Source organism: Ipomoea nil, unplaced genomic scaffold (genome assembly GCF_001879475.1).
Source record: "Ipomoea nil cultivar Tokyo-kokei standard unplaced genomic scaffold, Asagao_1.1 scaffold0188, whole genome shotgun sequence".
Classification (NCBI taxonomy): Eukaryota; Viridiplantae; Streptophyta; class Magnoliopsida; order Solanales; family Convolvulaceae; genus Ipomoea; species Ipomoea nil.
This window is the reverse complement of record NW_017616616.1, coordinates 1,682,086-1,705,376: the sequence shown is the minus strand read 5'-3', so window position 1 is coordinate 1,705,376 and position 23,291 is coordinate 1,682,086. Positions and strand designations below refer to the sequence as shown.

Here is a 23,291-nt window from a genome sequence, read left to right as displayed (position 1 = left end):
GCAATGCATTTAGCAGGTAATATTAACGGAATTGGTTTTTAGTCAATTTCTATCATATTCGTGTGGATATCAGCCCCAATATGGCCAATTTTTGTCATTGTGGTGGACTTAGATATAGCCCAGTTCAATGATGCTAAGCCAATTTTTGGCCGTGCCTTGGGTTGTTGGTTTTTGCTAGCTTGTATGGTTTTTAGCCCAACATCATAATCATGCTAGACTGTTCTTCATAAATGGTCAAAACCTCATTTCAATTAGTTGAAACTTAATGTAGAAAGAGGTAGGATGGGTTTTGACTTTGTGATTCGTGATGAACGAGTAAAGTTCAAACATCTATTTGACCATTTTCTCAAAAGAATATTATAATGCCTTTAATACAAATTCATAATTCAATAAAAATTTAATGTTTAATTTCTCTCTTTAAAGAATAACATTTGTGTTATATCCATATATATACAACACGACATAGATGATCAAACGCCACAATACCTCAAAAGCAAAGCAATTCTAGCTATGCTATGGTTATAACTTATAAAGCTTTAGGCTACTTTCACTACAATTACAGTTACAATAGTACCTGGAGAAAGGAGAAATTTTGTGAAAATTGATCCAAAATTGCTCTGGCCAACATGGAAAGAATCTCTAACACAATACATTCTCATCCACCCCTGACTAGCCATTGTCGCAGTGCTCTCCTTGACTAACTAGAAGCTCCCGCGGCAGCATCCTTATCGTCTTCTCCTTGCTCTTCTCTGGCAAACTCCTCGATCAACTGTCGCTGCCTTTGTGTCAAATTCCTGCACCCAAAATGCATGAAGCGCATAAACCTAACTGTCGAGAATCAAGGTTTTCCTTTAGCTAAGTTGTTGATGGGTCAGTATTCTTTTAGCTACAACCAAGTGACTTTATAATCCTATTCTTGTTTAGTTGTCTATATACTGAATCAGATGGGAAGCAAAAGCAAGGGTATGCTTGAATTTGACTCTCCAAACAAAAAGGAGCACATACATTGGAATGCTGACTTTAAAGTGAACAAACTGGTCCCCAAATGAATAGGAATTCCTTGCTTTTATCCCTGTATATGCATTGTAAAAGACAGCATTAGTTTCAAAATCACAATATTCAGTTCACATTCAAACATTGCTAGGTCAGAAACTACTGCAAATTTTGCTGAGCAGAAACACCAAAGTCGATTGACAGCACAAACTAAAATGGAAATGGGGAGTTCTATTCCCCACCACCATTAAAGATTCTGTATGGTCAACATACATTCATACTTGCACAAGAACTCTCCAATAAAAATGTTTAACCTCAAAAGAAGAGTCATGCATGCATGTTACAAAAGACATTATTAGCTTATAATAAAATGAATGCTTCTACTAGGAGTGAAGATGATTTCAAGACGTCACTGATGCTATAATGTGTAATCACTAATCATACGCTTGAAATACAAAATATCCAATGATGACAAGGGAGTGAGGGACAAGGATGCACGCGGCAAACGCCCAGGCTCTAATACATAACAGACATAATATGTGCAGCATAGAAATTAGAAAATGATCTGCAGATACCTTTCTTTTTCAGTACAACTTTTTGGCCAGGTTGGGTGCCAGGGCGGACCTGCAAAAATCCAAGTGTAATGCTCCAAATTATAAATCGGTTGGGGGGATTAAGGAAAAGAAAAATAAGGCATGAATCCATCTTGTCATATGCCATAATGTTGGCAGACAATTGTTAGCAAGATCTCTATGACTTATAAATGATGGGACTAGAAAAAGTTCTTATGTTTTTTATACCTTGCGAGTCAGTATCTATATTTTAAAATTTATATCTACAATGAGGGTGGTGTTGAAAAGAAATGAGATAATTGAATAAATACACAATAAAATGTTGTGTAAATGCTTCAGACGAACCTTGACAACAACATCTCCTGTCAGAGTAGGAACTTGGACTGTTCCTCCTAAAATGGCCTGAAAAAAAAAAACATTGTGTTAATCAAGCAAAAATGATTATAGATAAATGTAACTTCTAGAAGATTCTTACGAGGAAAACATTCTGTAGGAATCCCTTAACACTTGCATGTAGAGTTTAAGCCATACATTTAATAGTAGGCAGACTATGTTGATAGAACAAGGCATATGAAGCTAGAGAAGAACCTTCAGGATTTCTTTGAGAAATTTAAAACTTTGAGATCCTTTATTGATACTAATGCTTCTATACTCTTGACAAATTCTTTCATGATGCAAGGGGTACTAGAATCATGCACTTGCTTTATTGTCTCTAAAAAGGGGGAAGAGAGAGAGAGAGAAAGAAATTACCTGGGTGATTGTCAGAACGGCATCTACATGGATGTCAGACCTTTCTCTTCGAAACACAGGATCTTCCCTAACCTGAAACAATCAGAAATAAATTCTTATTGAGAATCATATGACATCCATCAAACTGCAAAGGATAAAATTTTCAAAATAAATTCTAATGATTAATAACACCTTTATAGTAACATAAAGGTCACCAGGTTGACTGCCATCAGGATCTGCTCCACCACTTCTATATACTTTAAGAATCTCATCATTGTCCACTCCTGCAGATGAGTAATTAGATAGTAACAAAAGCCATCAGTAACACAAAAATGTTTCCACAGAAGAGGTAAAGGAATATACATCACAGACTCAGTTAAAACGTATACACATATAGGCGTCAGCCTCAAAAGTCTGTCTAAATTACATCAATTGATGACCACTGTCCATCAATGCATATGAATGTTTAGGTTGATTTAAACCTATACACTTCCATTCCCATATAAACCTCAGAAACAGAATTTAAAAAATAATCCCTTTTAAACCACATTGACAGTTACAGTTGAAGTAATTCAGTAGGCAGCCATTAATTTCTGTAAAGCATCTCAGGAGAATAAACTCCCATCAAATTGTGTGAGCAAGATCATGGAGTACAATTAATATCCATTCTCAATAGTTCAAATTTACCTGACATAATGTCTAACTTCACAGTTTTTGTCCCTCTCACAACACGGCCTCCCTTACATGTCTTGCAGAAACTCTGCAGCCCAATGTTAAAAGTAGTCAGTAAACATGTGCGAGTGCGAGTGCGACATTAAAATAAATTATTTCCTTTCAATTAAAAACTGTGAAACCATAATATAAAAATACTCATTAAACCAGCAGTACAAGTCAGTAGCAAGAGTAAAACCAAAGCCCAGTAGCACAAATTGTAAAATTGCAAAGAATGATCACTTTCATCGCGAGCAATTGGACAGAAAGAAAGTCGGGATTTTCCAAAAGAATAAGTGGAAATGAAGAAATTTGAAGACCTTTTAAGGACTATGCTTTTTTTGTCAAAAAGGCAAGCAGTTGATATAAGTAAATGAGAAAATAGCATGTGAAGAAAGATAGCTTTTTGATGTTAGTCACTGGTCATTTCATTGTTTAACTTTCAGTTTTGATGAGTTTTTTATTATACTCTATAAAATCGTTGAGTTTATTGCCTGTGTCTCCTAGTATTCTGCATGTGTTTAATGTGACCCTTGGATAAGTTGATACTCCCTAAGTGTGTGATACTCTAGGTTAGCCTATGGTATACATGGGTAGTCCTGTGTAATAGCATGTGAAGAAAGATAGCTTTTTGATGTTAGTCACTGGTCATTTCATTGTTTAACTTTCAGTTTTGATGAGTTTTTTATTATACTCTATAAAATCGTTGAGTTTATTGCCTGTGTCTCCTAGTATTCTGCATGTGTTTAATGTGACCCTTGGATAAGTTGATACTCCCTAAGTGTGTGATACTCTAGGTTAGCCTATGGTATACATGGGTAGTCCTGTGTAATCTTCAATGTGTATTCAAGCTATGATTTGACCAAAATATTTCCCAATTTATTCAACAAAATCAATAACTACAACTAGTAAGGTGAAAGCATGGGAATTTGTGAAATGAACTACAAGTAGGGCAAAGACAAGGGAAATTAAAAATGGAAAAAACCATGCACATGATACAGCAGGAGAGCAGGAAATTACTATTATCATACCGATACAATCTTCCCAGATCCTCTACATTGTGGACAAGTAGCCTGTACTGTGAAAAGACCAGTTTGCTGGAACACCTGGAGATAGCATAAAGGAGCTGAGTTAGTCTTAAAATGAGGGGGTAAAGACATTGCAAAGCAAGCACAGGGCACTCACCATGCCAGATCCTTTGCAGCGCTTACAGGTTTCAGGCCTTGTCCCAGGGGGAACACCGCTTCCACCTAAAAATGAACATCAGAATGAGTAAACTTCCTTTCCTACCAAATTGAAGGCATGCAGAGCATCAGGAATACCTTAATTTGCAAAGGCTAACCTAGGCGAGAAAATCTGCTCAGTAACCCATGGGCACATCCTAGGGGAATGCCTTTTTCTTATTATTATTTTTTTTAATGTCCCAAAGCAAAGTCCCACTTAGAAAAGTTTTCATATTAATGATAAGCAAACTGAATTGTGAATAATTAGCAGTTTTATGGTTTTTACCTCTATGTTGTCAAGAAAAATTACAGAATTGTTGTTGAAAATAAGGAAAAGAGTGTAGCATGGCCTTCTCTAAAGGCATGCAAAACTACTTATCAAAGAAGTTATAAGTTATAACCACAAAAAGAAAATTCTCTTACCAAGGACATTGGAGAAGGAGACAGGGCTACCAAGATTATATCATGCACAATTTATTATCTTTTTTGGGGGGTGGGGGTGTTAGCTCTTGGAAAAAAAAAGAGGCAAATCATTTCCACATCCTATTATATCAGTCCTGTCATGTAAGACCACAAGAGGCGTCACAGACAACTATTTCCTCTTCACTTCAGCCAAATAAAGATGGATCCAGAACATCGCACTAAATATAGTGATTGAAAATAGATATAATACAATGCCTATTCAAGCAAGGTCTAAATCAAACTTGATTCACTTGTTCTACTCGGTTTCCTACTTGACAACCACACTATCATAAACTATCAAACTTCTAACAATTTACGGTAAGATGATAGCCAAAAGAGCACCATTGTATTTTGAATGAGAATCATATACAGATTGAACTCTGACTATGGCAAGAAAGATGTCACATACCACAAGCACCGCAAGGTAACTCAGTTTGGAATGATACAGTTTTGCTGCACCCCTGAACAGCTTCCATGAAAGACAATTCAACAGAGAGCTGCAAACATGATTACAGGAGGGGGGATCAAGGTCAAGAAAAAAAATTGGAAATTATACAAGGAGACAAAATTTATATTATGAATTGCCATTATAAAAAGAAAATGTAAGGAAAAAACCTTGACATCATCCCCGCCCATCTTCTGTCTAAACATGTTAAAAATCTGATATCCATCATATAAATAGCCAATACATGGACAACAAGAAATGAGAAGTTAGACCCCAAGGATTATATGATTATATATAAAGAGAGATAATAAATGGATGAAAAGTTTAAGATTAGCAGGTCCTTGTGGTAAGCATGTCAAACTCAACAGTTTAGTGAGCTAGGAAGAAATATAATCTACATAATGAATAATACTCCCTCCGTCCCATATTATGTGTCTGGTTTGGTTAACGATGCTTGACTGAAGTTATAATTCAATTTTTCATAATGTTAAGTTTAGTATTAGCATATAAAATTTATATATTTAGAAACTACATAAAAAATACTATGGAGTATTAAACACAAAAAAATACTAAAGAATATAAGCAAAGAAGAAAGAGTTGGTTTGACCAATGAATAGTAAACAAGACATGTAAAATGGAACAAAAGGAGTAGTAATAATAATAATAATAATAATAATTATTATTATTATTATTATAACAATAACAACAGAGAAATCGAAAAATATATTAGAATTACCCATGCACTCTAGATCATGGAGTTTTTATGGCCTGAATAGTAAACAAGACATGTAAAATGGAACAAAAGGAGTAGTAATAATAATAATAATTATTATTATTATTATAACAATAACAACAGAGAAATCAAAAAATATATTAGAATTACCCATGCACTCTAGATCATGGAGTTGCATGCTTCCTAGTTCCTATTAATAATCTTCAGGCCATAATACATCAATGTTTATCCACTTTAGAACTCCTAAGTGCCATGAACAGCTTGTCTCCTCTCCCTCATGATTGTATGAAGCTGTGATCCCCCCTATGATCAGTACACCCATGGTTATCAAGGCGTACTTTCTAGGCACGATGTTCCAACCGCCTAGTTGACTAGGCAGCGCCTAGGCAATAAATAAATAAATAAATAAATATATATATATATATATATATATATATATATATATATATATATATAGAGAGAGAGAGAGAGAGAGAGAGAGAGAGCAGAACACTGCCAGGTGCCAGTAGTGTGTATTATATACATGTGGTAGCAGAGTGCACTGCCAGCATATTAGGAATGTGTGTGTGTGTGTGTGTGTGTGTGTGTATATATATATATATATATATATATATATATAATAGAAGTATAAGTGGAGCCAAAAGAAGGGCAACACCGCAGAACAACCAGAAGCCCAGAACTGCAGAAGTTCAGAAGGCCACCCGGCCAAGAAGGAAAGAAGAAAGAAGAAGAAGGAAGAAAGAATGGCAGTCGGCAGATGGCCACTTGAGATCTGAGAGGCTGGAGTTTGCGACGGTGGTGGTCGGTGGAGCTTGGAAGTCTACGACGGCGGTGGCCGGTGGAGTTTGCGATACGATGCAAAGGCTGGGAAGGGTTTTAATCCTTTTTTTTTTTTTTTTTAAATCTGGGTCAAACCCGGGTTAGGTGTCCCAGACTCGCCTCGCCCATTTTAGGCGAGGCGAGGCGGCGAGCTGACTAGGCGACGCCTTGATAACCTTGAGTACACCCCATCATTACCCATCTATATTTTCATCAGTCTTAGCATTCCTGGCTCAAATGCTCAATACCAATATTTAATGGGAGAAACCTAAGTTCACCTAGAGGCTAGAAGCATAAAACAACTAGATACCAAACATAGTAATCATATATTGAACAGATAACACATTGGTATAACAACCAGCACAAACGGTAAGTTAAAGGAAACCAACTCAAACAAACATATAATCAGTTCCTTACATCAGCATTTTTAAAGATATCCTCAAAACCTGGAAACCCAGAAAAACCAGGCCCAGCACCTCCATGCTCTTCTGCACTGTTGAAAGCATCATGACCAAGCTGTAACATCAATATGTCAAGAGTTATAATTTCTTCTAGACTTGGAGCATCTTTACTTCAAAATCATAGTTATTTTTAGTTTGAGAAACTGCTTATTGTTCTGAGGGCCATTTAGTAATTTTCTACTATGCAGTACTTCTACTTACCAATTAAAAATTAAAAATTAAAAATTAAAAATGTTGCCCTTGTTCTTAAATCATCAAATTTTGTACTGTTACAGCTCAGAACCTACCCAGCTCCCTCCCAAAATAAAAAATAAAAAATGAAAAAGCTCTTGAAACATAATATATTAAATATATGTATGGATGCATGCAAGAAGACCTGATCATAAGTCTGGCGTTTTTCTTCATCTTTCAGAACCTGCAATTAAAAGGAAAAGTTATTAAAGGAGAATCCATTACACCTATAAATACCTCATGCCTACTTAACTAATAAAGCTCTTCAAAAGTGACAGCACCTCATACGCCTTTTGAACTTCCTGAAATTTCTTTGCAGCTTCAGGATCATCTTTATTCACATCCGGATGCAACTGCTTTGCAAGCTGCAGTGCATCCACAAAAAATAATTTACTTAAAAAGTAAAGCAATATGAACTCAGACACATAACTATGAATCGAAATTTGAAGCTGCAATTTGTATAGATGTATAGTACTCCAATGCTTTTAACCCTCAAACTGCAAAGATTAATAACCAAAAGAAGAGATGACTGCATACCCCAAGATACGCTTTTTTGATTTCAGATGCAGTTGCATTCTTACTTATGCCAAGTACATCATAAAAATCTCTGCCTGACATGTGTGCTGATCAAGGAAAATGAGGGGAAAAAGGTCAGTTCACCTGAATGTTACAAAACATACATGACCAAGCAACAACAAAAAGGAATGGAAATATTAGAAGGGTCATCATATCTATATGGGGAACGATTGAACACAAACATCTGTCATTTGTGAGTGGAATCATATCCCTGGTGTTGACCAAATAATATTCATATTTGAGGACACATCATGCTTGGCAACTCATATTCTGGTGCAGTTTTGGGGTATGCATATACAAAAATATAAATCTAAATTAAATACATTCAAATTAAATTGTCAAATTTAGTTAATTAAATTTGTTCAGGACTTGATTCAAGCATAAAACAAAGAGATAGAAGGGTGAGTGTGAACCTATGAATGAAGAATAGAAAAGATGTGACAAATAATAACTACCAAGAACATATTATAGTTTTCTTTACTTTGTATGGAACTGCATTTGCAGTATAACTAAGAAGTTTGTAACAGAGTGGGAACCTATAGCCACAGACCCTGATACCTTGTAATTCTTTTATTTATTATCCCAGTGTTCAAGCATAAAGCTAATGGGGATCTTTTCTAATGATAAATTGATAATTCAAACAAGCAGAGAGATTTTATCTGTTTCAGGATTATAAAGTGCATTATGTATTGTTAGTTAATCAAATGCAGTATGCATGTCCACACAGTTCTGCTCATGCTCCTCTTATTTTCTGGTAAGAGAATGGTAATAATATAACTTCATTTATCCATTTGCAACATTTTGTTCCCAAAATAACTGAAAATTTGACCAAAAAATGGCATCAAGTGATCAAACTAGTGAGAGAGGGAGAACCTGTGGCATGAATGGATCTTGTCCGGCCAAAATCGGGTCTTGATAGTCCAAATTTCAACCAACCTCTTTCATTAACCCTTCCTATTTCACGAAACAAAACACCATGAATCAAAATGATCAAGCCGCGTCTTCATAACAATTCGAAAAGAGTAACATGAATTCGAGCAAAGACAAATTCCACGTGCCATTACTCGAATACGAATGGAACAGAGGCCTCGTCTGATTGCATGCTGCCGTGTTATACTCCCTGCATCCCCCGCTGCACAGCGATTCATTTACCTGTAAAACGAAAAGCCGTCTCATTTCATCTCCGCGCACTGCGCTTTTATAACAACTGAAGCGTGTATAGAGAAGGGTGTGGCGTACAGAAGAAGAGCCGCGCGGAAGATGAGCGGAGAGGGCGGCGCGAGCCAGGCGGATGACGTTTGGGCGGGCCATTCCGGGAGAGTGGCGGTGGCGGATCAGATAAACCCCAGAAAAAACCCTAGTTAGGAGTTGAGATTTCAAACGCGGACTGTTCCTGGAATGGCAGGGTTTTGCGGGAGAGGAACCTTTTTGCCGCATTTGTTTATGGAATTCTATAGGGCTATAGCGCCCTACGATTCAGGAGTTGTCTACCGTGACGGGATCGAATCTAGGGCAGACGTGGTGTTTTTTTTTTTTTTTTTTTTTTTTTTAATGAAAATCGAATTAAAAAAATAAATAAGCCTTCAAATTATATTCGAAACGACAAATAAATCTCAATGAATATTCAAGTACAGCTAACAGTTAGCAGCAAGCAGAACAGTTACGCGACCTGAGGTTATTTTACAAGAATACTCTTATCAGAGACTCAAAGTTAAAATAGTAATTCAAGTTACAATGAATATTTTAAGAATTACTTGTCTTCTAAGAATAAGAGCATTATATACTCGTTAGAGATATAATTCAACATAGTTGACGAGATACACTTTACAAGAGATTCAAGAAACTCTTTATACGAATTACAAAGATAATACTTTGAATTGTCATTTCCAAAAGACATTGTCGATGAAATAAATTTCAGAAGACTCTTGAGAAGAAGTTCTACAAAGATTTATATGTATACCGTATTCCATATAATTGTGGTGCAGTGGTGGGTGAGTCACAGGCAACGACAACGCAGATCTCCATTAAGAGATTTCTTGGACTGCTAATTGCACAAATTTTCAGCCTCACACAATCCTCTATAGCTTCATCCGGTTGGGTCTTTACTGTGTGAGGTATATCGCACATTGGGTTGAGCATGCGTTCTCTTACTGTATGTTTGATTTGTAGTTGAGATAGTTTATTGGACTCACTGATGGTGGTCCCCTAGCCGTAGATATGATTGTATTGATCGAGCTGGGTAAACAATACACTGTGTTATTTACTTTTTGTTTGATTTATTTTTTCGCACGTAGTCGTATCGTTGTTGCACTAACTGGTCAAACAAACACGAGTAAGGTTAGCGATAAGACAAATACTCAAACAGTTAAGTTTGAAAGATAACCAAGGATCTTGAATATTAAAAATACAGCAAATCACAACTTTTATGAAAGTTTTGGGGGGAAAATGGTCAAATAGATCATTGAACTTTATTCAAAAAGTACAATTAGGTTCATGAACTTTAAAAAGTACAATTAAACACTCAAATTTGTCAAAATAAGTCTAATTTACCGGAAGGTTACTGGTAAAATTATCGACATTGACCGTCGCTAACCACTGTGCACCACCATTAAAAAAAAAAAAAAAAAAATTCCGGTGACCATTTCTATCGGAGAAGACGACTAGACGACCAGATGTCGCCTTCTCCGATTGCTGGTTGTCTTCTCTTTTCCGGTTGAGAAGGCCACCTGATTTTTTTTCTTTTAATTTTTATTGTCACCGGAATCTTAAATGACCAGTTATTCCAGGTGAATAACCGGCTATTGGGTTTAGACGCCCCTAAATGACAAGTTCGAGTGTTTAATTGTATTTTTTTAAAGTTCAAGGACATAATTACACTTTTTAAAAGTTCAGGGACATACTTGCACTTTTGAGTAAAGTTCAAGGATATATTTGATTTGTTTCCCTATTCTTTTTCAATCTAGCAACATAAGCACTCTAGGTTCAAATGATCAAATGATGTGGTCGGCTTTAATATATAGGACAAAACTATCAGTTTGTCCTAATAACTCCTATATTATTTCATTCATCGATCAATCAATTCAAAATAAATTGAAAAGTATTGCTTTGTTAGCTGTTGCAAGGTCCAGGGGTCAAATAACTTAAAAGCTATGACTATATAAAAATTTATAGTGAAAAATGCAATATCGCATTTGAACTTTTAAATTCAAAACTTTTGAACCATTTAACAGAGAAAATTTCAATTTTGGTCCACTGACTATTGGGGTTGTGTTAATTGCAACACTTGACTTTCAAAAATGATAATTTAGTACCTTGACTATGCAATTTTTATCAATTTTGGTCACTCCGGCCAAATTGCCAGCCAAATCACACCGAAAAATTTTAATAGGTCAAATAATGAGGGTTTTTTGGTCATTTTACTTTTTTACTTTCTTCTCCGGCGAAGCAACCCCATTTCCGGCAAGGTCCTTCGCGGTGATGGCGGACTAAAAATAAAGAACAAAAAAGCGTTAGTCCAGCCGTATTTAGAGCAACTCCATTGATAATCAATGAAGAACAAAAACAAACAGAGATGAAATATATTGAACACTAAAAATAAAGAGAAATTTAAAGTTGTGATTTTTTTTTTTTAACCTGAACGACGCCCAAGAAAGAGTTACTCCAGCCGTATTTAGCAGCCAAGGGAACGACGGCGACGGACATCACAACCCTGTCAGCATTGCACAAGGACATCACACAGGCCATCAGAGCCACCACCTTGAACCTCTCCGGGACCATGAAACCCTCCTCTTGGGCGGCGGCGGCTCTCCCGCCAACGCCCAGCAACCCCGTTTCTATCCCCTTCGCAGTACACCTCACCTCACGTCCTCTCCACTTGACTTTCAACTCCCCGGTGATGGTGGAACTGGGAAGCTACTTCGCGGAGAAGTCGTTCACGCTCGCCGGAAATGGGGTTGCTTCGCCGGAGAAGAAAGGAAAAAAGTAAAATGACTAAAAAACACTCATTATTTGACCTATTAAAATTTTCCGGTGAGATTTGGCCGGCAATTTGACCAGAGTGACCAAAATTGATAAAAATTGCATAGTCAAGGTACTAAATTATCATTTTTGAAAGTCAAGTGTTGCAATTAACACAACCCCAATAGTCAGTGGACCAAAATTGAAATTTTCTCCATTTAACATAGTAAACTTACCCAACATTTGAAAACTTAAATATTATTTTTATATGTTATCAATACATACAATCAAGGACCAAATATATAATATTTGAGTCATTAAATTATATAATTGCAAGTCCAATCAATTTAAAAGCAAACAGCAAAAAATGACAACCAAGATTTTTAATACAATTTTACCACAAGATAAAAAACTTCATGTTACAAGATTACAAGTTCAATTCTTGTAAATCTATCGCACAAGATCTTCGGTCTTCCTAATGCAGTTTAATTCTATATAATTTGTGAACTATTACACAAAAAACGGAGGCAAAATTGATTACCTGTAGAAGGAATAGCAAATACTGAAGTCTGAAGCAAAGTCACCTTTAAATTGCACTCTTGAAAAGAGGGCATCAAAATTTTACAGACAACATGCAGAAATATTAAAACCGAAAAATTAAAAAATTAAAAAATCTGCCACCACCTGACTAGTGCATATTTCTATTCAGAACAACTTGTAAAGTTACAAGCACAATCTGATGCAACTTATTGCATAACACTTATTGGGGCTGTATCTCTCTAACACAATCGCAGGCAGGGGTGCATGATGGATTGGATCCCAAACATCATGTGTTGCAATACAAAGCAATTTTGTAGCTACTGCTCGAGATTTCTTAATCCAAGTTTCAGGATGTGGCCTTGGATTTCGACTTTTGCTTCTTTGCATTGAGCGATGCCAATCCACTGCCTAATCCAACGGGAGCCTCATCTGGCTGCTGCTCGGGTTTGGGCTTGTCGCCTTGAGCATCTGCAGAGTCCCCGCTCGCTTCTTTATTTGCTCCATCACTTTCAGCTTTGTTTACAGCATCGGGTGTTATCCCGGAGTTTATTACGTTTAGTATTTGAGAAAGCGGGGGCAAACCCTGCACGGGACCAGCATTAGGCCGTAGTAGAAGCCCCCTTGCAGCAGCTTTCTTCCGAACTTCTGCAGCCGCTCGGGCAGCTCTTTCGTCAACTCCCCTTCCTCGGGGCAAGGCGTCACCCACCATGGCAGCGTTTAGAGATTGATTCACACCACCGAACCCAGCAGAACCAGTGGCAGCTTGAAACGCATGCAATAGACTAGGATTGGCCTGTATATTTGCAATGAACAAAATGAAAAATCGCCCTAGAAAGGACTAAACAGCATAGGGAAAATTCACGTGTGAAACATTTCAATGAAAAATACCTTCAAAATGTCATAAGCCTTGTGAGCTGAAGCTGTGTTCAAAGCTTGACCCCGCTGCTTTTGAGCATTCATCTGGTGAAAAAGGCATAAACATATAAAGACAACAGGACCGTAAATTCTAATTGAAGAGGGCCAAGGTCATTCAACTGGGCTATAATGCACATGGGTCAATCCACACTAAAAGATTGAATCGAACCAATTAGCTAGTCTAACCTAACCCATCTGGTGAAAAAGGCATAAACATATAAAGACAACAGGACCGTAAATTCTAATTGAAGAGGGCAAAGGTCATTCAACTGGGCTATAATGCATATGGGTCAATCCACACTAAAAGATTGAATCCAACCAATTAGCTAGTCTAACCTAACCCATGGCCTTATAAACCCATATGTTCTCTCTTATTTTATCAAATGTGGGACTCTAGGATATTTGATAAGTGAACGGAAGCTATACCTGCAACTCGCGCATCTTAAATGTGTTCATCCAATTCTGAGAGTCCTTTGTCCTCGAATCCTCCTCTCCAAGTTGTTTTGCTAAAATATCATACGTCTTCTTTTCATGCTGTTCACGAAACGGAATTTTTGTTTTCCAAAACTCATTATAACCCTAAAGTATTTCTGAAATACGGATAAAAATCACAAACTCAAAAACGTACCTGGTGGGACAACTTATAAGCACCCATACAATTAAAGGCAATTGCCAGGGCATGATAGCAGACCGCCGTTTGAATATGATCTTGTCCTAGGAGTCTCTCATTCTTTTTCAAGGCTTCTTGCAGGTACCGAAGAGCGGTATCCATCTTCCCAATATCTTGGTACATCATCGCAACGTTTATAAAAGTTGCAGCAACATCAGGATGATCGGGACCGGAAGACAACCCAAGCAGAAGTAACGCCCTTGACATGTGCCGCAATGCAAGTTCTGTTTGGTTGAGCCCGTGGTAGAAAAGAGCCATATTTCCATAACTGCGGTCACAAATAGTAACAAAATGATCAGCCAAGACAAATATTAACGCTATTATACTCGGATCCCAAGCCGATCTAATCATAGCCTCTACAACACAACATATCGAGTATAATCAAGCACAGCTATAACATAATTTTAATAGGGTTTAGGGTTTAGGGCTATTGCCTGTGAGCGGTGTCGGGGTGGTCCAGTCCAAGGCAGCGTTCATTAATGATGAGTTCCTTATGCTGTTGCACTATTGCTCCTGCCATATCACCGGCGTGATACAGAACCATAGCAAGATACCTGATATGCAAGAATGATGGGGTGGGGGTGGGGAGTGGGGGACACACAAAAATGCATAAGTAAATTGGAAATAAAAAGAAAAACCAGAAAAAAAAAAAAAAAAAACACGTAGATATATTCATTTCAAGAATCAAGAATAACAATGCTCTCCCCGGAAGGAAATTAGGTCCTTCACAGACATATATGGGTAATTCGTTTCAAAGTCAAAACAAAAATCTTTAGAACTAAATGAGGTAAAAACAAAAAAAAAAAAAAACAAAAAAATTGTGATGCTAGAAAAATGAGTTGGTTAAGAAAATAGCAATTACCGACAACAGTTGGCAACTTCCCTATGCATTGGACCAGTAACCTGCATGTTGTGAAGAAACAAGGATAATCAGTGCTAATTGATAAAGAACTTAATCACAATGAAAATGTAAGATACAGAATACTGAATCAGTTAACAACTTTACCTGCTGAAGTATTGTGAATGCTTCAAAAAATAATGCATAGGCTTCATTAAGCAACCCCTGAAAATAAATAACAAAGATCTTAAGAATATAATACATTAATCTCCACTAACTTATTTTTCCTACAACTCTCATGTATTTCATTTCCTTTTGAAACATGAAAATCACACTATATAATGTTGCTTAGAACCGTTTATACCTCAGCTAATTGAGCTTTTCCTGTTTCCACCAGATCCTTGGCTTCTGAACTGATGGGGATAGAATGCTTCACCACCGGTTGAAGATTCAAAACATCAGTTGCTTGAAAAGGTGTGACAGCATCAAGATCATATTTTCGAGCTGCAATGGTTGCTCCAACCTGTTAAAGAATACCGCAGTCAATAGCAACATAAGCAAATAAGCAATACAAAATATTAACCATGATTGTCTTATCCATAGATAGAAGTGCAACATTAAATAGCAATAAGAAACAAAATTCAGATGAACAGTTAATGAGATAATCATGAGTTACCTTCAGGCAAAAATTGCGTAAAACTTGAATTTTCTTTACCCGAATCCTTGCATCGTCAGGCAAATCAAACTGAAAGAAAGCAATTAGAATCAACAGCCCAGCAGCTTAGGGTGGTATACACAAAGTAATAGACAGCAATCTGTGGAAAATTTCGAATTACTTGATACCTGGTATTTGAGTTTTGAAAATTCTTTGATGTCGGACCACAAACTATCAGATGTGACATTCATATATGAAGATTGCTTCTTTCTTGCAGATGCCGCACTTTTCTTCTTTGCCGGTCCTTTGGAAAATTTTCCTGAAGAATGTTCCTGCAGAATTTGTTTAGTCTTTTAGTACAGCTTAAAGCAAAACACTACACCAGGACGTGTGATAACCTGTTTAGATAAAACTCTTAAAATCAGAAATTAATAACATCAGGGGATTCTTACTTTTCTAAGATAATTAAAAGAAAAAACATTCATAAAAAGCTTCTTACTTTTCCAAGATAACGTAAATTAATCCCATGGGCATGAAGTGCTTCAGTTAATGTCTGCCCATCCATGGGTGAGACTTCAAGTGTGCAGAGGTCATTTATAAATTTTGGAAGCACAACATCTTTAAGATACAAACCCACTTTCTTCACATGTTCTTCATCAGCAGCTATGTCCTGGTCAAGTTAGTGAATTGCACAATGAATTCCGAATCACACAATTATGTGACTGAAGGAGATAAAAGTATGCAAAAGCCATGCCTCTTTATTCCCAGCCAACTTGAACTCAGTGAAGACATTAGGATTAAAAAGTATCTCCTCACGGATATCATCTTTGCTCTCTGACTGAGAACAGCATTCTTTGGCATCATTATTTTCATTTATTTTTTCCTGTACAGAACAAGAATAGTTCAAATAACTGGGCACAAGAGGCAGCACCTGGTTAAGCTAAAACAGATACCAAATGCAGAAAACTTCAGCTTTCAAATTTTTGTCTCAACTTTGCAATCAAAGACAATATTATTATCTGATAACTATGACAAGTGCACAAAGTACAGGCAGACCCCAAGATCCAATCCCATACAGAGATTACCACAAATTTAGGCATATACACAAACAGCTCGAAACAAATTAAAGAATGATGTTGCATATAAATTTTTTAAAATTATTATCATAATAACAGTAAAAAATTACAGTAAAGTGTAATATCCACAGCAGCAGAAGTCCAAAATCCAGATAAATACTTTAGAAGGAAAAAAATAAATTACCTGTGTGTCAACCTGGCTCATGGCATTATCCTCAGTTTTGGGCAGTTCATCAGTATTACTTGCATTTGAAGAATCACCAGTCTCTTGAACCTCTCCCTCAGCCTTGCACTTTGATTTTGACCTATCTGCTGCTTCAACCTGTTTAAGTAAAAAATAACAAATAAATAAAGACATCAAGAAATAAATAAGAGGATAAGATTGGAAATTTTCAAAATATTTAAGGAACAAGTGCTGACAATTGAAAGAATACTAACTTGGCAAAATGCAGTTATCAATTCAGGTCTCAAAATACAAAATCTGGAACCTGGACCGCTATAATTGGCATCACGAGGCGTGACTCTCATCAGGTCCAATATATAATGCCTGGTTGCCAGTGTAAGAAAAATTAATGTCTAAACTCATAAAGTTATTGTTGCCTAAACAAACTGTATCAGCCCAATCATGTGAATTCAAGCTTGAAAATTTTAGAAGTCAAATCCAAATACAGTTTCATCTTGAAGATACTTTTAGAAGTCAGAAAAATATTTCACCTTGAATAATAAAATAAACTTCCATAATAAGAAAGATCAGACCTTTTCCCTTCTATCAGAACAAGGCAGCTTAAACCAGTTACCTGTCATCACTGCCAACAATACCCTTGCACTCCACCGGTGCAGCCAACTCAAAAATATTCCCAGATCCATCATAGACAGCATGTAACTTCAAGTGCAGACGCTTTGCAGCTTCAACTACCTGTTGATAGTCAAAAGGATTAAAAATATTAATTGAACCAACAAACAGGTAGTCTGTATAGTAAAAAGGAATATCTCAAAATTTAAGATATTATTGAAATAAAGCTGAGAAAAAATAATTTTTGACTCGACATTATAGATCCAAAAGCAGACAGAAGAAGCTGGAAGCATTGGAATCAGGAAATTCATTCTGTAAAACAATCTTGCTTATCAAATTTCAAAACCAAACAAACATAATATAAGAAGTGCAAAACCTCATTTCAGTATTCTTCTTCTTAAATAGGAAGATAGAAAGCATAATAACAGTGAAATCCGCTGGACATACACAGTCTCTGCAAGGATCGCATGAAATTACTGGAACAAAAACTGATTGCTTTATGGGGTTCTTTCATACATCATAATAAAAGAAACAATTTTCACCATGGATGGGCATTGCTTCTTAGCAGATAGAAATCCCACAACCAAAAAGGAACACAAATTACATCAAAAGAAACCTACCTTGGAATGAAAGTCTTTATTCCAGCATATTTTCTTCCCATTATCAACAGAACCATACAAAAGGGAGTCTGATTTATCACCTTGAAGGATGCCAGGTAAAACACTCTGTAAGCAAGTAACAGAATAATGATGATTATAAGGACTAAAAGTACCAACTGACATACAATGGAAGAAGCAATTCATTACACACAATCTAAAATTTAAACAAGTATATAGTGTTGTGCATGTAGATTTTGAGCTCCTAATACAAATACACTTAATGAGGCATTGGGAATAGGAAATACAAAGATTTAATGTGTACAAATATGATGCAGAACAGATCCTCACTAACAGCTGAAATTTTTTGCACATGAGAGGCTGCAATGTGACATTTCATTAGACATTTATTGTTTTTATCCTTTTGGGTTAGCAGTGGAAGAGGTTCATGTTTGGGCAAACTAGTCTTGCTAATTGACCTATGCAAACCCCAAGTCAAAATACTTGTGTATTAATAAGGCACTAATTAATCACTATATTGCACTAAATGTGAAGGGAACACCACAAGTTTGTTGGGCACCTGTGCTACAACTCTGTGACCTCTGTAATCAATTATGGCCATTGCAAGATTGTATAACCCAGGGACATCAGCTTCCTGATATGCCTTTGTGCCTTTCAGGTCATTGTTTGCACTTGCATATGTGGCTTGTTCACTTTCAGCCAACTGATTCTCAGCAGGTCCTCCAAGGGCTGAATCCAACGTGCCATTTACATGTTCTGCACTAGAAGCAGTGGGTTTCTCCACATTTGAAACCTCAGAAGCACCGTGTGGCAAATTGTTGGGTATCTTCTCAGATGACAGGTGAAGTGGGCCCGTGCTCTCAACTTCTGAATGAGAATCAGGGGTCTTCCTCCTGGACAATTGTTCAAGGTCGGCATCAACAGCAAAGCTGAAGAATATGTTGTTGTGGACATACCTAGAAAACATGAAAACAAATATGAGGAACACTGGATGCAACTTTGCAAAGGTGAGGCATTTATAATACCAAATCACAGCTTGTCAATAATTTGACTTAAAATAAAACAAAATAATACAGCATGTCATCTTTATTCCTCATGTTGGGCATACGGATATTGGGTGGCCAAGAGTGCATAGCTAGAGGTTTAGAGGGCACATACAGATATTGAAAATTGATGAGCAGTATAAAAGTGGAACCAAAAATTCACACAAAGGAAAATCAAAGACTTCAGAGAAAAATTTAATGGAATGGTTTGCAGTAGCACCGGAACTGTAATAATGATATCATGACAAAAATAATTAAATCAAGAGGCAATGCACACTGTAATGTAGAATATAGCAATTGCTTGGAGTTCTATTGAAGTGACTGACATATGAAAGCACTCTGGATCAGTTGGGTTGATTGGTGGTATACATCTGCTGATGACTCCAATAGCACCACTAGTTGCAGCATCTACAAAGTCAGAAGTGACTTTGTAAAGGGCCCTATCTCGCAAGATCCTGGAAATAATTGTTACGAGTGATATAAGAAAGTGAAAACTGCATGAACACCGTTATTCACAAATAGAGAGCATCAAATTCACATAGAGAAAAACTAGGATCTATACTGGCAGCATAAGAGGTACCAATGTACCTTTCCTGTGGTGACCCATGCGGAAATTCCCGACAGGATTGCAATTCTTCATTCCAATCTCTTTGCATCCCAATCAGCTCACTTCCAAAAGAAAGTGTTAAAGCATTCTCTGCCCTAGCTGAATCACGTTTGTGATCTGATGCCAGAAATACAAGTTAATACTTAATACCAAACTGATAAATATAGTGGACTTCTTCCATATGCAACCCAAAAAAGAAAGAAAGAAAAAAATCAATAGTAGACAATGAATCAGAGTGTTTGGAGAAGCAAGTGCTACATGCATTGATTATGGACAACAAATAGAGAACTTATTAGATTTTCTGGGAGGATACAAAAAGCACCTAAAATCTTAATCCGATGAAGTCTATGGACCAAAATCTTTTAAAATCGGAAAGAAGCAAGGAGTTCAATCCAACATCCGTATTATTAGTGCCTGGTAAAGTCTAGCAAAGCATTCGGTGTCCCAATGGCCAACTGGCCATGAGCATCCCATTTCAAATATGAGCATGAAAAAGAAAACTTATAAAAGAATTGTTCTGCTAGCATGATAATAACTAATGAAAAGCAGTTACCAGGAATGGGGTAGGAGCCAAGCCATGAATTTGGGGACAGTAGAGATTGAACATTTTCAAAAGGATGTGCAGAGGCCTTCTGCTCCAATATTTCTCGAAAGGCTTTAATAAAGAAAAGAGAGTGGTTTATAATTACATAAAGCAATCCGTAGATTCAGAAGCTCAAATAAACAATAACTGCTTCTAACCATGTATTTGATACCTTTCTTAAACTTTGAGCTAATCTTTTGCAGAAGTCCAATTAGAGTTGTTGCTTCAGAGCCAATTTTACTTGGTCTTGGATCAAGAACATTTGCAGTGCTTGAATTAACATAAAAGTTTTTAGTTGTTCCTGTAATAGAATATTTGTTTCCCTCAAGGGTTACTACATCCAAATAAATCAAATCTCCAGCAAGCCTGAATGCAATAAAAACAGCACTCACAATGTTATTGATAACATTCACCAAGCAAAATATTGGATATGATTAGTTGATTACACATATTACTTGAAAATAATAGTAATACCTTCTGTAGCTGGGAGAAGGATTAAATGAAGAGAACACAATACTCTCCACACATTTCACCTCCTTAGAAATTGTTGATAACAAATTGGAGAGTGAACTGGAAATATTGTCCACAAAACCCATATTATCAAGTTCTGGTATATCAGCTTTGATTGGCTCTACACGATAAACATCCAAAAAAAATATTGTTACCAGAATCATACAGTAGATTTTAAATATGATGAATAAAGAAACCACTAACAAGGAAAGGAGAAAATCTAAAAAGGAGAATGAAGGTAAGCTTGACTTGAATAACAAACCTCCAGATTTGGCAGCTGTTGGTTGCCCTGATTCATGCTGTAGTGCAAGTGATGTTGAGAGTGAGGAATGCAAACTGGAAAGAGATAACAATTCTCGAGTACGGTGAACATGCGCCCTAATAGATCGATCATCATATAATGCTGCAACCAAACAAGCAATAACCACAATGTTATTTAGCCTGCAAATTCTAGCACTAAAGCAGGCCAAGCATAAGACAGGCATACCAGGAATCATCTCTAGGGAGCAGTTTCCAGAGGTGATATCAGCTACCTCAGAAATTTCATTATAATCCTCTAGATGATAATTTGATCCATCCTTTGTGTGCAATAACAGGTCATAACAAGTAAAGAAACATGTCTCTGGAGCATCAAGAAGAAACTGCTTCACATCCATAACAGAATCCCCAGGACTCAGCTGCAATCACAAGCCCATCAAAACATTCACAAACACTGATGTTTAAATCACTTGGAAAAAAAAAAAAAACAATTTCTAGCTTTCGCTGTAAAATGAACCCAGTTTTCTTCCTTTTTGGGTTATGAGAAAACCAGCATAGAGAATAAAGGTAATAGGACATATTTAGTGACTTTTAATATACACCATGTAAATAGGATTTACAAATAATTTCAAAGGGCTAGAAGAAAGACATCAAAATTTTCAAGCTGCAAGGTAAAATAGGCAATAAACAAGCTCATGACAGATTACAAATTAATGATAATATTTGTCTTACTTGAAGCTCTAGCTTCTCACCCCCTTGAGTATTAACCGTAACTGGATATAGATGCATATCACCTGATATAGAAGAGCTATTGTCAGATATATTCATATAACTTATATTGTTTCCATAAATAATCCAACGAAAGACAAGGTTAACATAATATGTCTGTGAATTAAATAACGGGGACAATAATAAGGGAAAGTGAACCATTTCCCATTAAGGTTGGAAACACATGAATTTCCAATGAAGATTAGGACAAATTAAATCACCAAAGATTAAAAAAAAAAAAGGTTTTAATGTAGTTTTTTGAAGAATATCATGTGAACAAGGGTAGTATAGCAACAATGCACTGTCATTCTTTAAGTAAGATATTTAACCTCCATTAATAATTAAGCTTTCCTTTTGAGGCGGGAGAAACAAAATGAAATTATTAGTGCAAATACTAACATCAAAACACATTTGAACCAAATACACTTGTGGTCACCCATCATCTTAGCGAAAGGAATTACATATGGAAATAATAGGCACTAAGGTATAAAATGATTGTTTCACCCTAATGATACCCTAATGATGCAACCCATATGCTAAATAATAGCCCATGTAACAGATCCATCAACTTCAATCAAATAGAAGCAAAAGCATTGTTATGGTGAGTCTAGTAGGGGAATGTGCAAATAATATCCCTGAGCTTGCACAAACACATTAAAATGTGTACACACCATTCTTTCCGTGAGGTCATATGCCATGTTGCTCCTGAGTTCATTAGACAAACATCAGCTAGACTTTTCCTGCCTTCAACAATGATTGCTGCTTCACCAATTAAAATTTCGTCTCCATCCAATGTACTCACAACACATCCCTGAGCATTTGATGTATCGGGATTTTTGCCTTTGGACTCATCCTTCGAGCTGCCAACACTCAATCTTGAAGTGCCCCATTTTGCCACAGTGAAAACACTTGACATTCTTCTTACCCCTTGACTTTGATCTACCTCGGTTGTGACACCCACTGGAGCCAGGCTCCGTTGATCTTCCTCTTGTCATTGTCAACGCCTGAGATTGTTGTGAGATTCCAAATGTCTTCTTTGTTTTTGCGTCGACTTTCTTCTTCAAGAACCGCAGCTGCAATATCATCGAAGACAAGTATCTCCTTGTTGTTGACTAAATTGATAATGAGTTGATCATATGAATCCGGTAGACTTTGGAGTAAGACTTCAGCACGTTCATTCACTTCTATTTTATAACTCAACGCCGAGAGTTGTGAAAATAGAGTGTTGAGAGTGTTGATGTGCTGAGGATGTCTCCATCATCCTGAGAGTGTATAACTTCCTCTTCAAGAAGATCTTGTTGTGCAGTGATTTGGCCTCATACAAATTTACGAGAGTATCCCATATCTTTTTTGCCTTACCTTTTTCTGCCACACTTGACAAAACTTCATCCGCAAGTACTATGTGCAGATTGGCAATAGCGTTGCTATCCATTTCTGTCCACTTGGCATCGTCAGTGAAATCGGCTGGTCTTTCTTCAATTGCTGCAACGCAATTAACTTTCCTGA

At 36.6% G+C, this 23,291-nt stretch overlaps 1 protein-coding gene, 1 long non-coding RNA gene and 1 pseudogene across 4 annotated transcripts; 1 reads left to right on the top strand and 2 right to left on the bottom strand.

The window, feature by feature from the left end:
- Positions 1-367: 367 nt before the first annotated feature.
- On the bottom strand, positions 368-9,447 carry LOC109181535 (chaperone protein dnaJ GFA2, mitochondrial-like). 3 transcript variants are annotated; one of them, XM_019331358.1, is made up of 19 exons: positions 9,195-9,447; positions 9,014-9,107; positions 8,829-8,909; positions 7,917-8,002; positions 7,661-7,744; positions 7,525-7,563; positions 7,105-7,203; positions 5,306-5,350; positions 5,100-5,187; positions 4,191-4,255; positions 4,037-4,111; positions 2,982-3,054; positions 2,487-2,578; positions 2,316-2,387; positions 1,911-1,967; positions 1,569-1,617; positions 1,006-1,072; positions 657-794; positions 368-619 (listed from the first exon to the last, which is right to left on the bottom strand). In XM_019331358.1, exons 1-18 carry the CDS (start codon positions 9,390-9,392, stop codon positions 698-700), a joined length of 1,461 nt encoding a protein of 486 aa, XP_019186903.1. In that variant the 5' UTR covers positions 9,393-9,447; the 3' UTR covers positions 368-619; positions 657-697. The 3 variants fall into 3 exon arrangements, with proteins under 3 accessions (XP_019186903.1, XP_019186895.1, XP_019186912.1); XM_019331350.1 differs by having other exon boundaries at positions 368-794; XM_019331367.1 differs by having other exon boundaries at positions 368-794; positions 9,020-9,107.
- On the top strand, positions 1,079-1,516 carry LOC109181550. Its single transcript, XR_002054218.1, has 2 exons — positions 1,079-1,185; positions 1,223-1,516. It is a non-coding gene; the product is annotated as an uncharacterized LOC109181550 (long non-coding RNA).
- Positions 9,448-12,477: 3,030 nt separating the features above from the next.
- LOC109181518 lies at positions 12,478-21,860 on the bottom strand (annotated as a pseudogene).
- Between the last annotated feature and the right edge of the window lie 1,431 nt (positions 21,861-23,291).